This window comes from Calypte anna, chromosome 14 (genome assembly GCF_003957555.1).
Source record: "Calypte anna isolate BGI_N300 chromosome 14, bCalAnn1_v1.p, whole genome shotgun sequence".
In the NCBI taxonomy this organism is placed as follows: Eukaryota; Metazoa; Chordata; class Aves; order Apodiformes; family Trochilidae; genus Calypte; species Calypte anna.
Window position 1 is genome coordinate 11,032,873 of NC_044260.1, and position 12,157 is coordinate 11,045,029.

Consider the following 12,157-nt stretch of genomic DNA (forward strand, 5'->3'; position numbering starts at 1 on the left):
GGAAAGCTGCACTTATAAACACATTCAAATATGGATACACAGTGAAGATGTCTGCTGTACTGCACCCTGTGATGTCCCTCTTACAGACGAGGACTTTATTTTGCGCAGGTTTTTCATGGTCAGATCCCGTGCAGTCAGAGAATAATTATTGGCTATGGAGTCACTTGGGCCTCGGCAGAAACGCTGCTCCTTGAATGGAGCTGCCTGAGTCCATGACATCTGTTGCATCAAAGGAGGGTAATAGGTACTCTCAAGGACAGGCTGAAATTGAAAAAAAAAAAAAAAAAAACAAAACGTTTTTCCAATAGCACAGTAATTTAAAAAGTCTTCTTGGAGCTAGAACAGGGTTAAAAATCAATTAGCAGGAAGAGCAAGTACACAAGTCTGATGTAGAGGCATTTAATCACAGATCTATTTTTAGATCCCAATGTTCCACACGTTTAAGAATAATTTTACACAATGCTTCAGTAAGAGTATTTGTGCATTTTCTTGCACAATAGAGATCTTTTTTACATGAGAAGGTAGTAATACATTATCTAGTACTCTCTACTCTCCCACATATCCATCTTGTTGCTTCTCTCTTTACATTTGCTTAAATTTAGAAAATTTTTATCCCTCAAGCTTTTTTTAATGACATGTCTACTTATAACACTCAATCCTTTTAGCAGCTGAACAGTAATACAAGCTAACAAATTCAGCTCTCATCTTTGTCTCTCTGCCACATCAATACAGGATTCATAATAGATTTCTTCAGTCTGTTCATTCCATGTTTCCCTCACTGACTTGGTATCTATTGACTGGCTTGTCATCAGTCCTGATGTCTAAATTTTAATGAGGTTGCTCACAGTCATAAGGGATATGGAATCAAGAAGTGTGTTTGTTATCAAGACACCCTCAAGAGAAAAGACACACATAAGACAGAATCATGAATGTCCTTCATACCATGATTCTTAAAGTACCTGACAATCTGACTTAGCAATTTAAATATCTTTACTTCTTCTCTCTATAGCTTGGCAATATATGATGCCTAAGTTGTACTTCAGTGTATAACCTGACACAAGCAGAGAGGACACATACCTGATCCACTTCTGAAGCTGCACCTGAAGTTGATGCAGGGAGGGACGACACCTCTGGTAACTGGTTTGGATTCGTCATATTGTTCACAGAATCATCTTCTGACTAGAGAGAAATGAGCAACAACTTCAAAGACATTTATGAAATATACTGTTTCAAAAAAAGATTCAGTCAGAAAAAACAGAGACTCAGTTTTCATTGAAAATTACATATTGCAACTTTTCTAATTTTAAGGAAATAAATCCTGTGGAGAAGGCTCCTCAGCAAAACAAGTTCCAGATTGCACTATTCTTTGTTGTCATTTGAAAAAGCTTCTAATCACCAATAAATAGAATATTAAAAAAGCAATCAACATTTTTACATCACTAAAACCAATTCAAATTGTTTTAAATATTTTCAGTTACATTAAAAACTCTACTCTGGGTGGAGTTTGTAATGGTATAAACACTGGATATTAAAACACTAAAGTGTAAAGTGTACCAAATTGGTGGATTAACAGTGAAACAGTCCAAGCTGTGTGAGCTACAGAACAGGAACGTAGGGCATTACTGGGAATCAAAAAAACACACTTGATTTTTTCATGGCTATAATGAAAGTTTCAAAAGAAGCTATATTGCTAGGATATCACTGGAGGACCAGATTTTTCACTAGGAGTCTGCAAAGTGTTTTAATACAAATGTTGGAATACTTAACATGTGTTAGGACTCTGGTGCACCTCATCCAGGTGGGCTTCCAGAACTCCATGTGAAGTTCTTTATGCACTTAAGGCAACATGAACTGTTCTTGATTAATGACTAAAGGATTGGGCCTGAGGGCAGTTTATTAGGAGTTTTGTTCATTCCTACAGGTACAAGAGTTATGAAGGATGCAAGTGTTCTTGGTAAAGCAACTCTTTATTTATATGCCACCTTTCAAAAAGCTAAAGATTTGAGCAAAAGAAGCCTTAATAAGAAGTATTTTATTCAACAAGTACTTAAATCTTCAAATAAGAGTTCTTCCAATATCAAAACAAAAGCCACTGGTAATGGCCAATTTAATCTGCAGGTTTGAAAAAGCTGTTGACCTTCCATGTTCACCACAGAAAGAACTTACCCTGAGGCTCATCCCACTCTCTGCTGGCTCCATTTTGCTTTAATTTTTTGTTTGCTTAGTAGTTTTTGGTCCTCCCCCTCAATATAAGCATCCTTGTTGTTACAGGCACTAGAAAAGAATTAGATATTAGTTTCAGATACTACACAAGGTGTCAAGAAGAAAAAATCTCTCCCACAGCTCTCTTCTTCCTTGTTTACAACACCACGCTTTCTTCCCCTCCAAACCACACACTTTCTCCATTTCTCTTGAAGCTGACTTTAATCTTTTTCTCTCCAGACATCTTTCAAGCAAGATATTTTCCATCCTGCTCTTTCTAGTGTATCCAAAACCAATTTCCTCCCACTTCCTGTCCTCTTCTCATGTCCCAGGAACTTTGGGCCCACAGTTGTCCTTTCTGGCAAATGGAAACCCACACATTAATTGCCACAAGAAACAAGCACCCGTCAAAAGGAATGGGAAAACAGAGAGCAATGTCAAGCACATCTTACACATCCACAGCATGCAAGAGTAAGCAGGGGAAGTTCAGGTATTACCTGCAGAAGCCCTTGTTACCAGCCCCTCTGCCTGTTCTAGCTTGGTGAACTTCAGTTCCCTGCTTTGTTTCCCTGGTTACAGCATCAGTGGTGCTGGGAGACAGGAATTCCCTTGTTCCTCCCTTCCCCAAGCAAAACCAGGCCCTTTCAGTGCAGTGTTGTGCCAAGCTAAGGCCAGGGAGATAGTTTGAGAACCAATGAGCAACTGTACAGGTTAATTTTACCCCCACAAGCTACTAAAAACATAGTCTGAGGTCTATGATGTTCTGACAGTTGCAGAAAAACACTGCACACAGCACAGGAGCTTCTGGAACAATAAAAGCATTAAAAACACAGCTTCTCTAAGGAAGAACTGGGAAAAAATATTAAAGATTCAAAATCTTGAACCTAAACAACTCCAACATTTTTCTACCCTTCAGAATCCCTGAAGATCTGAAGACAGACAGCAGATGGGATGCTTGGACTCCCAACTCCTCTGAGCTGCTTGTGGGCATTTGCCTCCCACTCGCAGTTGTCACTATGTCCTGAAAGAGTCCTTCAAAATTTATTCAAAAATGAGAGCTGTTACTCTCCAGCATGAAATCTCCTTACACCAACACTGAGCAGAGGCAAGGTATGTGTTCTGGCAACACAGCAAGCCTGACATATTAACTTAAACACCTTCTTCACATCGTTGGATGCTATTTTTCATCCCAGTTCTCAGAATTAAAGTAGCTGATATTCCTGATTTAACAGCACTGTTTTCCTTACATCTTGACCTAATGCTGATACAAATTGATGATTGTTCCTGCGTGGTCATACATGGAAATCCTGCCATAAACTAAGATGCTCTTTGAACTCAAGCCAGCACCATGGGGCACAGAACCAGTGCTGCAAATGCTGGAACTGGCAATTGTTCTCTTCGTGTATGTGGTAACTTCAGTGCTGGTTTCCAGCAGTATTTTCCTGCATAGTTGAGTTGATGTTGGCAGCAGACAAGCTCAATTAAGCAACAGTATAGTAACTACTGGTATTCTGCACACAACCACGCATATGCATGTATATGTATGCCTTTTGAAGTTAAATTACTTGTGCTGCTTGGGAAACATTAAAAATAGGGGGTTTACACAGAGATTATATGGGAATTTTTGGAAGAATTATGCATAGCAAGCAAAAAAAAAAAAAAAAATTACAAAGATGTGCAAGACTATCTCCAGAACTGCAGCTACAGTATGTTTAAAATGCAGCCAGAAATTTAAAGTCTCCAACATAATTCTAAACTCAGTGGAGGCATGAAACTTTACCGTGCCATTATCACTGGATTATGTCACACTATAATTCTAGCAGTTAGTGCTTCCCTGTATTCTCTTTAAAAAATTACATAGAAGCAACAAATTGAAATATAATTTTATATGTACTACTCTACTAGGAATACCAATGCTCTACGTACTATCTTGCTGAAAATCCAGCTGCATTTTTAAAGTAATTATTCCCCACGTGGAGCATCTCCCAAAGCACGGGAGGCAGCAGATCTGGGTGGAAAAGCGTGAGAAGTAACCAGGGACAGGAGGGCGGTGGGGGCACCAGAGGAGATTGCGCAGCTGCGATTCCCGCGCGGCGGGACACCGCCAGCTGCATTCACACCCTGCCACGCCAAAGGCAACAACCCCTCCAGCAACAACCCTTCCAGTAACAACCCCTCCATCTGGGGCTGGGGGTACTCCGTACACTGAACCGCGCATCGCTCGGAGCCGTGAGGCGGGAACCGAACGCCCTTCAGCCGCACCCCGGGGGCCGGGCGTGCCTCAGCTCGCCCTGCGCTTCTGCCAGGGAGGAGAAGCTGCACGGCTGCCACACACATCCTCATTTGCTAGGCTTATGTCGAAAGTGGTTGAAGCTGCGTGCTTTAAAACCACACAAAACACTGTGATGCTGCTTGAGGGTGCCCAGACCCGAAAGGCAGAGATTCCCGGGAGCAGAAAGACAGGACGTGAGGGGTGACACGAAAGGGCACAAAAGGGAAATAAAAAACACCTAAAAACCCAGGCGGTGATTAGCCGCTTCTCCCTAAAAAAAAACCAAACCACTTCGTTGCCTCTGCCTCGCTACGTGTGACTCTGCCCGGCCCTCTGCCCTCCTCAGGTTCTCCACGCTCCCGGCCCTGCCCGCCGCACCGCCGGGGGAGGAGACAGCGGCGGGCGGGAGGGCGGCAGCGGTTTCCCTCAGCCCCGGCAGGCCCAGCCCGGGCCGCGCCGGGCGTCGCATTCGGTGGGCGGGAAAGCGAGCGGCCCAGAGGGGCTGCGGCCCGGGGGGCAGCAGCTGCAGGTGAGAGGGAGGGTCGGGGCTCAGCGGCGAGCGAGGAGAGGAGCGGAGCCACCCCGCTCCGCCTGGCCGGGGACAGGGCCTCTCAGCCCTGGTCTCCTCTCGGTTCCAGCGGGAGCGCGGGTGTCAGCAGCGCGGCGCAGCCCCGCGGTAGCCGTGCTCCCCTTACCTCCCTCGGCTTAGGCGGGCACTGCCCCCCAGCCCGCCGCTACGGGGTCTCCCAGCGGTCCCCTCAGCCCAGCGCGGCCTGCGCACTCCCCGCCTCGTTCCCGCAGCGCGGCTCTGTGCGGAGACCCGCGCTATGCCCCAGAGCTACGGATCGGAGGAGAGGCCGAGGTGGCGGCCCGGTCGCTGCCTTTGAGCTACCGTTGCCGGGCACCCGCGGTGAGGGCAACGGCCCCGTTGCGGTGTGGCAGCAACGGCACAAGGGGGGTGGGCATGGGGCGCCGGAGCTCGGTTTTGAGTGAGGGGTGAAGGCGGAGGGTGGTGGTGAGGGGGACACCGGGGGCTCGGGGAGCTGCCCGGCTCCGGGAGCGGGTTGTCGGCGGGGTGGTTGAGCTGACAGTCCCCGCGGAGCTGCTGGCAGGAGCAAGAAGACAAACACTGCCCTATGAAAATACGATGTAAACAGAGAGGGACCATGTGTGCTGGCTGAGAATAAAATAGCAAAAGTGACCCGGTGACTGGTTCCATTTACATGCAGAAACTGCATCTTTTAATCTTCCCCTCGTAAAAGTCTCCCTTGTTACACCAGATTAAATTTTCGTAGGGGAAGGGAGATTTTTGATCTGATGTTGCCTTTAGACTGATCTTGCGATTGCCTTAGCTCAGAACATTTGTAAGCGTTGTCTTTACAGGCAATGTTTTGAAGTTATTTTGAACATGAGGCTACTTAAAAGAGGTCATACTAATGTGTTACAGGCCTCCAGCAACCGTAGCAATAAATTGTGGAGCTAGCTAGAATTGATCTTTTTACTGGTATTTCAACCCCCTCACCCGTAAATACAGGATTAATGTTATAAAGCAAGGACGTTAGAGCCACCTTGTATCTTGGTATTTGGGAATTTCATAAGAGCTTTCAGGTACAAGCCCCCTGCATTTTGTTAAAGCAACATGGATCATGTTAACATCTGAAATCTTCATTCTCCATTTTTGCAAAAAAATATTTCACTTTCTCAAACTATGTTCCTGAGCCTGTTACTAATTAAAACTTTAATTTTAAGGAAAGTTGGAAAGCTGAGTGAGAACTGGCTGTTCAGAAGATTCATGATTGTGATTGAGGATTCCAACATGTCTAAAGAAATGCAAGAGCTACAGAAGCAATGGCACTCTGTGATGGAGGCCATCCACAGCAATGCAAATGTGGGTTTGGATTATAATTCTATATAAATATATTCCTTTCACTCTCAGAATATCATACTCCAATTTTTAAAAATGCAATTTCAAAGTATTTTTTTTCTTAACAGATAGTTCTTGAGATTAAAATCATAGCTGTTGAAGCTGCACTGACATCTGTGCAACAAAATGATTTTGTTTGTTTCCATGTTTGTGCAAGAATGGGACTGGGAAGTCCAAGATACAATTGTACCAATAGCAGACAGGTTTATTTGCATTGCAGTTACCTAAATTTGCAGTGTAGCCCTCATGCTTTTGAAAAAAGAGGCAACAGCTGCCCTCTGCAGACTTGACCTCTAAAATTATGTGTGATGAGATAAAAACCTGAATTTCTTTTCTTTCATCCACAGGTTGTTGCATTTATGAATTCTCGTGTTGGACAATATTTAGATGATCGTCCTTTTGTTGCCTTATCCCTCCTGATGTTTCTTGCAGTGTCTGCTATTCCTGTGGCATTTTTCCTGATTTTTGTTGTTACAACAGCCATAATGGCCTGCATTGGTGTGATAGTTATGGAAGGTACTGTATGCATGCATGTACTTACCTATTTGTGACATCTTTTTGATTCATTCTTATAGAGTTTCCAATCCAAGCAATTGAAGATTTCTGCATGTAGTCCTCAGGTCTCAGCAGTAGTGAAACTCCTAATACAAGAACAGTAATCTGATTAACTCTTGTCAGAAGTCCTGTTTCCTTTTCTAATCCCAACCACCAGGATACAGCTAAACCAATTATCTTGAACACCTATAGCTTTTACAGTGGCTAGCTATTTTTTTGTAGGCTATTTTCTCAAATGGTTTGAAATGGGTAGAATGTCAGCTCTTTAATGTGCTTGTATAGAAACCTGTTTAAATAACAAAACTGTTTTTCTTTCATTAGGTGTTGTAATAGCCATAGGTGGCATAGCCCTGCTTTGTGTGCTGTGTGGCCTGGGTGCACTTTCACTGGGAGTTTCTGGAGTTTTGAGTCTTTGTTACATTGTTCTGTCAGCTCTGGTCAACTACTGGTGTGCTTCAAGGTGAGTATGTATGTTGTGATCCCTGTTTGGATTTCAAGCTCTGCCACCTGTACTGTTCCATTTATTCTAAGTGAGCCACTGCTGCTTTGTTAAACAAATGTTTCTTGAATGCCAGAGCATCTTTGGCCACCCTAGTGGCTTAATGTCTAGTCTTCAACATATATTTTAATGAGTTAATACATGCCCTCTCTCTTATTTAGTAAAAAGGAAATGTAGAATCTTTCAATGTGCATGTGCTAACACAACACAAGGTAAAGCAATAGCATGCAACTTTGCCTCACTCAAAGTATCTGTTATTTTAAATGTCATTAAAACACACTACCAGATTGGACTTTGCCTAATGAACCTTCTGGTTCTTTCTGCATGATGACCCAGTTATCACTGTTTACCAGCATTTCCAGACTAATGGGCCAAAATTAGCTGTAGATTTGGAATAAGCAGAGGGGTACTGAAAAGGAACAGTGTGGCCAAAATAGGCATTACCTGTTTTGCTGGTTGCTGCTGCACACAGGGTGTTTGTGCCTCCTGGTACTCCAGCCTTGGAGCCTCATGTCAGTCAGCACTGCCTTACCCCTACTTCTACCCAGCATCTGCCTGGGAGCAGGAGGCAAAAGTGGGCACTGCCGGGGTGCTTAAAAATCTACAAGGCAAGGAACAGTGATAGTCACTTAAGTACAGGGAAGAACAAGAAGAAAAAATTACAGCTGCTCCCTCCTAGACTTTTTCAGTTTGTTTCTTCATCACATCTGCTGCTTGCATACCTCTCAAGGACACACAGAACTGCCTGTAATATCAGAATGATAAAGCCACTGTGCCAGGTCCAGTGAGTCTGCATTTGTTCCAGGACTCCATACCACTCCCCCAGGGCACACTGCTAGGTCCATAACACTGCCCACCAGTTCCTGAAAGTTCATTTTTTTCCCATAGCAACCCAGCCAGCAGACCAGTCTTACTGACTTACATCTTAAACATCTGCTTTTTATGTGTTCCTGTATCTTGAGGGAAGCCCTGATAGGCTGGCTGTGGATGCTCCAGGAGTCTCAGACAAGTTTATATCTCATATTGCTCATCTTGTTTGAGGTTAAGAGACACTAGTCTTTTGGAAAAATAGACTGTAAAACCATCCTTTTCTCCTGTATACAGGGGTGAGATAAGGAAGCAAGATGTTAATGGAAGTTTGCCACAGAAGAGTGCATCTGTTGTGAATCTTTCTGCCAGTAATGGAAAGAACGAATAAGTGAGTTTCTCCCTCCTTCTTTCATAAGCAAGTAACTGTGCAACTCTGACCTTTGCAGTGTAATTGTTTACTCCTTGAGGATTCAACCTTTATGCACTCCATATGGGAATGGAAAAAACCTAATATTCATCACACATTATCACTGTAAAACTAGCATTAAGAATAACCATTAAGCAGTAATGCATTGCAATGTTAAGTCTATGTGCATGATGGAATGTTCCAGAGTTTGTTAAAGAGATGTAGTAATAACAGGTACTGTTAAGTCAGTGACAGGTACAGGAAAGGGTGAATGGGTATTTGACTTCCCACTTGTAACTGGAGTTCTGAATGTACTGTCTTTTGAAATGTGTATGCAGCACTTACTCATTTTGATACAAAAGTGTCAAAGCTCAGAACACCAGAAGTGTGTTTTGAATGTTGAAAAATATTTTTCAGCCCTAACAGCCTTTGAGAAATCAGTATAGAGCATTAGCATGGTACACTGATACTGTAAGAGGAAAACTGGGTAATGTAATGGTGTAAGCTTTTCCCTACCTTTAGTTGTTGCATTAGCCTGGGGAGGTATTTTCCTTCATTGCCTCATCCTGTTGGTGTGCAATTAGGTCTTGCATTGTCACATTTGTTTAGGTAGTTAAATTGCCTGTTTTGCTTCTCTGTTGTAACTTCATGTATTTTATTTAAACTTTTTCATTTTTGGAAATGTTAAAATATTTCTAAGCATTAAGACACTAACTGTATTAGTTTAATAAAGTGGTTTGGTTAACAAGGTTGTCTTGTTTTTTCATAATTTAAATTTTTTTAGGTCCTTCAAAGCTTTATCCTGACTAGATTTTTAATTTCCAGTTGATAGTAGTATACAAGTGGCCACAGGGGAAAATAAAGAAAACAGGAAACACACTTTACTTTTAAGAAAAGCTGGTGCTGTGATACTGTTCACATGACATACAGCCTGGAGAAACCCACCTACAAGATGTAACAGCTTTAACAAATCAAAACATAAATAACAAACATACATATATGTACATTTGGTTTTGGTTTTCACCTTGCTGTCACCCTCACTTCATGATCCAATCTGCAGCTACCAAATACAGCAGAGCTCTGCCAGTTTACAGCAGCTATGGGTTACTGTGGGGAACAGAAAGCTGTTCTTAACAATTGTGTAGTGCTGCCCTGGGATGCTTATCACACCTTGTAGGTAAGACAACCTAAAAGCAAAATTCATCAGTACATTCACTGGAGTACAAAAAAACTGAAAAATACTGGTGTTTTCAAATGAAGAGACTCCAGCTTGGCAGCATGCAGGAGACATTGAGGCAAACGAGGTGTTATGCACCATCTGGTAAATGGAATACATTACCCCCTGTGCAAATGGACTGGCACCTGCTTGTAAGAACTGTGAAGTACTGAAATAACTTAGTGCTAGAAGTCTTTACAGCTAGCAAAAAATAAGCCTTGAAATGGGAATTCAGTCATTACAGAATCCTTCCTTCCTTTCACTAGACTATTGGCCTTCATCATCAGAACAGTTTGAGTCTAGTCTTACTTTCCAAAACTTATTTTTCTAGATGTTAATGCCTTATATGTAGGAGTTTACTGGCTGCTTATAACAGACTAATGATTATGATGAAAATATGGTAGAGATCAGTGTGACCTGATAATAACAGTCATCACCTCATTTAATATTTCCAGTGTTTTGGCTGTTTTACATACCCAGTTGCTGTAATTTCAAATACACCTTGAATATAAACCCCTTGTTTATCTCCTGTTCTATCAGCTTGCCTGAAATGAAACATCTATAACCCTTCTTTACTGTGCTTGAGACAAATTGGAGAAGGTACTTTGCAGGAGGAAAGTAATGATGTTTTTTATCATCTATGCAGCAATTTACCAGGCACTGCCAGAAACAAACAGATTTCTAGCACCTGCTCAAGTCCTCAGAAGCACTGATGAGCCAAAGATGCACCAGGGCATGAATGAAAAAAACTGATCCATACAGTAATTGCTATTTGTGTGGCCTTCTTCCTCTGCTGGGCACCTTTCCACACCCTGCAACTGGCCCAGCTTGCCATGACTCACCCCACCCCACCTTTCTATAACACCTACAGTGTGGCTATCAGTCTGGGTTATGCCAACAGTTGTCTGAACCCCTTTATTTACATCTTGCTGAGACAAAGTTTCCAGAGGTGACTTGGGGTCCCTGTAAGGGCAGCAGCTGCAGGGCAGGGTTACCCAAAGGGGAGTATAAACACTCAGAGCAATGCAGTGGAGTCCCTGCTGCATTTGATGTCCCTCTCTGGCAGGTAGCAAGCCCCGCAGCAGTGGGGATATGCCCCACAAACCAACCCCTCTTCTTTCCCAGCCAGACACACAGGCTGGGGCAGGCAGCCAAGACCCAGGCACCAACATCTCCTATTGGATGGATCTTTAGTTGGAGATAAAGCAGTGACAGCATTTGGGAAGAGGCTTTGTTTGGGCTTGTGTTCTTACTTACATCATCCCTGGCAGCCATGAATTATGTTCTCCCTAGGAGATGAAAAGATTTCAGACTTTTTATTAGATTAACCCACTTACTTTAATTATTTTGGTGCAAAGCCTGACAAGCCCAGGGCTGAGTCACTACCACCATTTGAAATTTGTAGAGTTTCAAGTTTATTTCTCACTTGAAGGAAGAGCAGAGGAGTTTTGACTTCCAGATCCCCCTCCTCCCCTGAAACACAATTCAAGAGTATAACACTTCATGAAGCTTTTAAGCAACATGACAATGTTTTTATCTCTTAACACACCAGATCCATGACACCTTCAACAGTGGGCAAGACAATAATTTCCTATCATTTTAAAGCCAGTAAAACTATTCATTTTCCAAATTCAATAATTGCCAATAAGTCCAATAAGTACTCTCAAATCTATTTTAAATTAATCAGATTGATTTAGTCACAATCACCAAGAGACAGTTCTGTACCATCTTGCTAGGGCACAACAACAACTGAAGTTATACAACAGCTGTCACTAAGAGTTGCTTTGCAGTAGAAAATTATTAGATTCTATCTACATTAAAAAAAAAAAACAGAACAATTTTTTACCTTTGGCAACATATATGCCATTTCATTGCAGTATTTCCTCAGCTGGCAGCAATTCTTTAGTAAATACATATTGTGAAGCACATTGCTCAGGATTTCAGTGAGATTGTTGGCTCAGTTTTCATGTGCCCATTTCAAGCAGTTTTGAAAGGATTTGACAGTAGAAACTACAGAACCTCCATTCTTTAACAATCAAACCACTTTACTGCATGCAGCAACCAAAAATGACCAGGCTTTAGATTTAAAATTCTTATTCCACTAACAGCTGGCACCTGTATCCAGAAAAATGGGTTAAAAAAAGCAAAGATTCTACACACCAGTTTTAAAGGAGTGTTTGCCTCTTTATAGGTAGATAAAGTAAAATAGTTTAAAAAGTGCTGTTGTATTCCAGATGATCATAGAGACCAGATCAAATTCTTTATCAGGAAAG

At 42.4% G+C, this 12,157-nt stretch overlaps 2 protein-coding genes across 4 annotated transcripts in view; one reads left to right on the forward strand and one right to left on the reverse strand.

Moving 5' to 3' along the window:
* DNAH3 (dynein axonemal heavy chain 3) overlaps positions 1 to 2,199 on the reverse strand; it is a 49,817-nt gene extending 47,618 nt beyond the window's left edge. Inside the window, exons 1-3 of the mRNA XM_030460033.1 lie at positions 2,167 to 2,199; positions 1,078 to 1,179; positions 39 to 261 (exon numbers count right to left, since the gene is read on the reverse strand). Coding sequence (XP_030315893.1) covers positions 39 to 261; positions 1,078 to 1,179; positions 2,167 to 2,199 — 358 coding nt within the window. The remainder of the gene's footprint in view (positions 1 to 38; positions 262 to 1,077; positions 1,180 to 2,166) is intronic.
* A 2,657-nt stretch (positions 2,200 to 4,856) lies between these two features.
* TMEM159 (transmembrane protein 159) lies at positions 4,857 to 9,420 on the forward strand. 3 transcript variants are annotated; one of them, XM_030459722.1, is made up of 5 exons: positions 4,857 to 5,003; positions 6,224 to 6,362; positions 6,746 to 6,914; positions 7,275 to 7,413; positions 8,557 to 9,420. In XM_030459722.1, exons 2-5 carry the CDS (start codon positions 6,267 to 6,269, stop codon positions 8,648 to 8,650), a joined length of 498 nt encoding a protein of 165 aa, XP_030315582.1. In that variant the 5' UTR covers positions 4,857 to 5,003; positions 6,224 to 6,266; the 3' UTR covers positions 8,651 to 9,420. The 3 variants fall into 3 exon arrangements, with proteins under 3 accessions (XP_030315582.1, XP_030315584.1, XP_030315583.1); XM_030459724.1 differs by having other exon boundaries at positions 4,879 to 5,003; positions 6,229 to 6,362; XM_030459723.1 differs by lacking the exon at positions 4,857 to 5,003 and adding an exon at positions 5,242 to 5,384.
* The last annotated feature ends 2,737 nt before the right edge of the window (positions 9,421 to 12,157 follow it).

Excerpts from the sequence above, each read along its gene's own strand:
- TMEM159 (XM_030459722.1), top strand. The coding sequence starts at position 6,267 with ATGATTGTGATTGAGGATTCCAACATGTCTAAAGAAATGCAAGAGCTA. Across the intron at positions 6,915-7,274 it reads TGGTGTGATAGTTATGGAAG|GTGTTGTAATAGCCATAGGT; the intron begins GTACTGTATGCA and ends TTCTTTCATTAG. Across the intron at positions 7,414-8,556 it reads AACTACTGGTGTGCTTCAAG|GGGTGAGATAAGGAAGCAAG; the intron begins GTGAGTATGTAT and ends TCCTGTATACAG.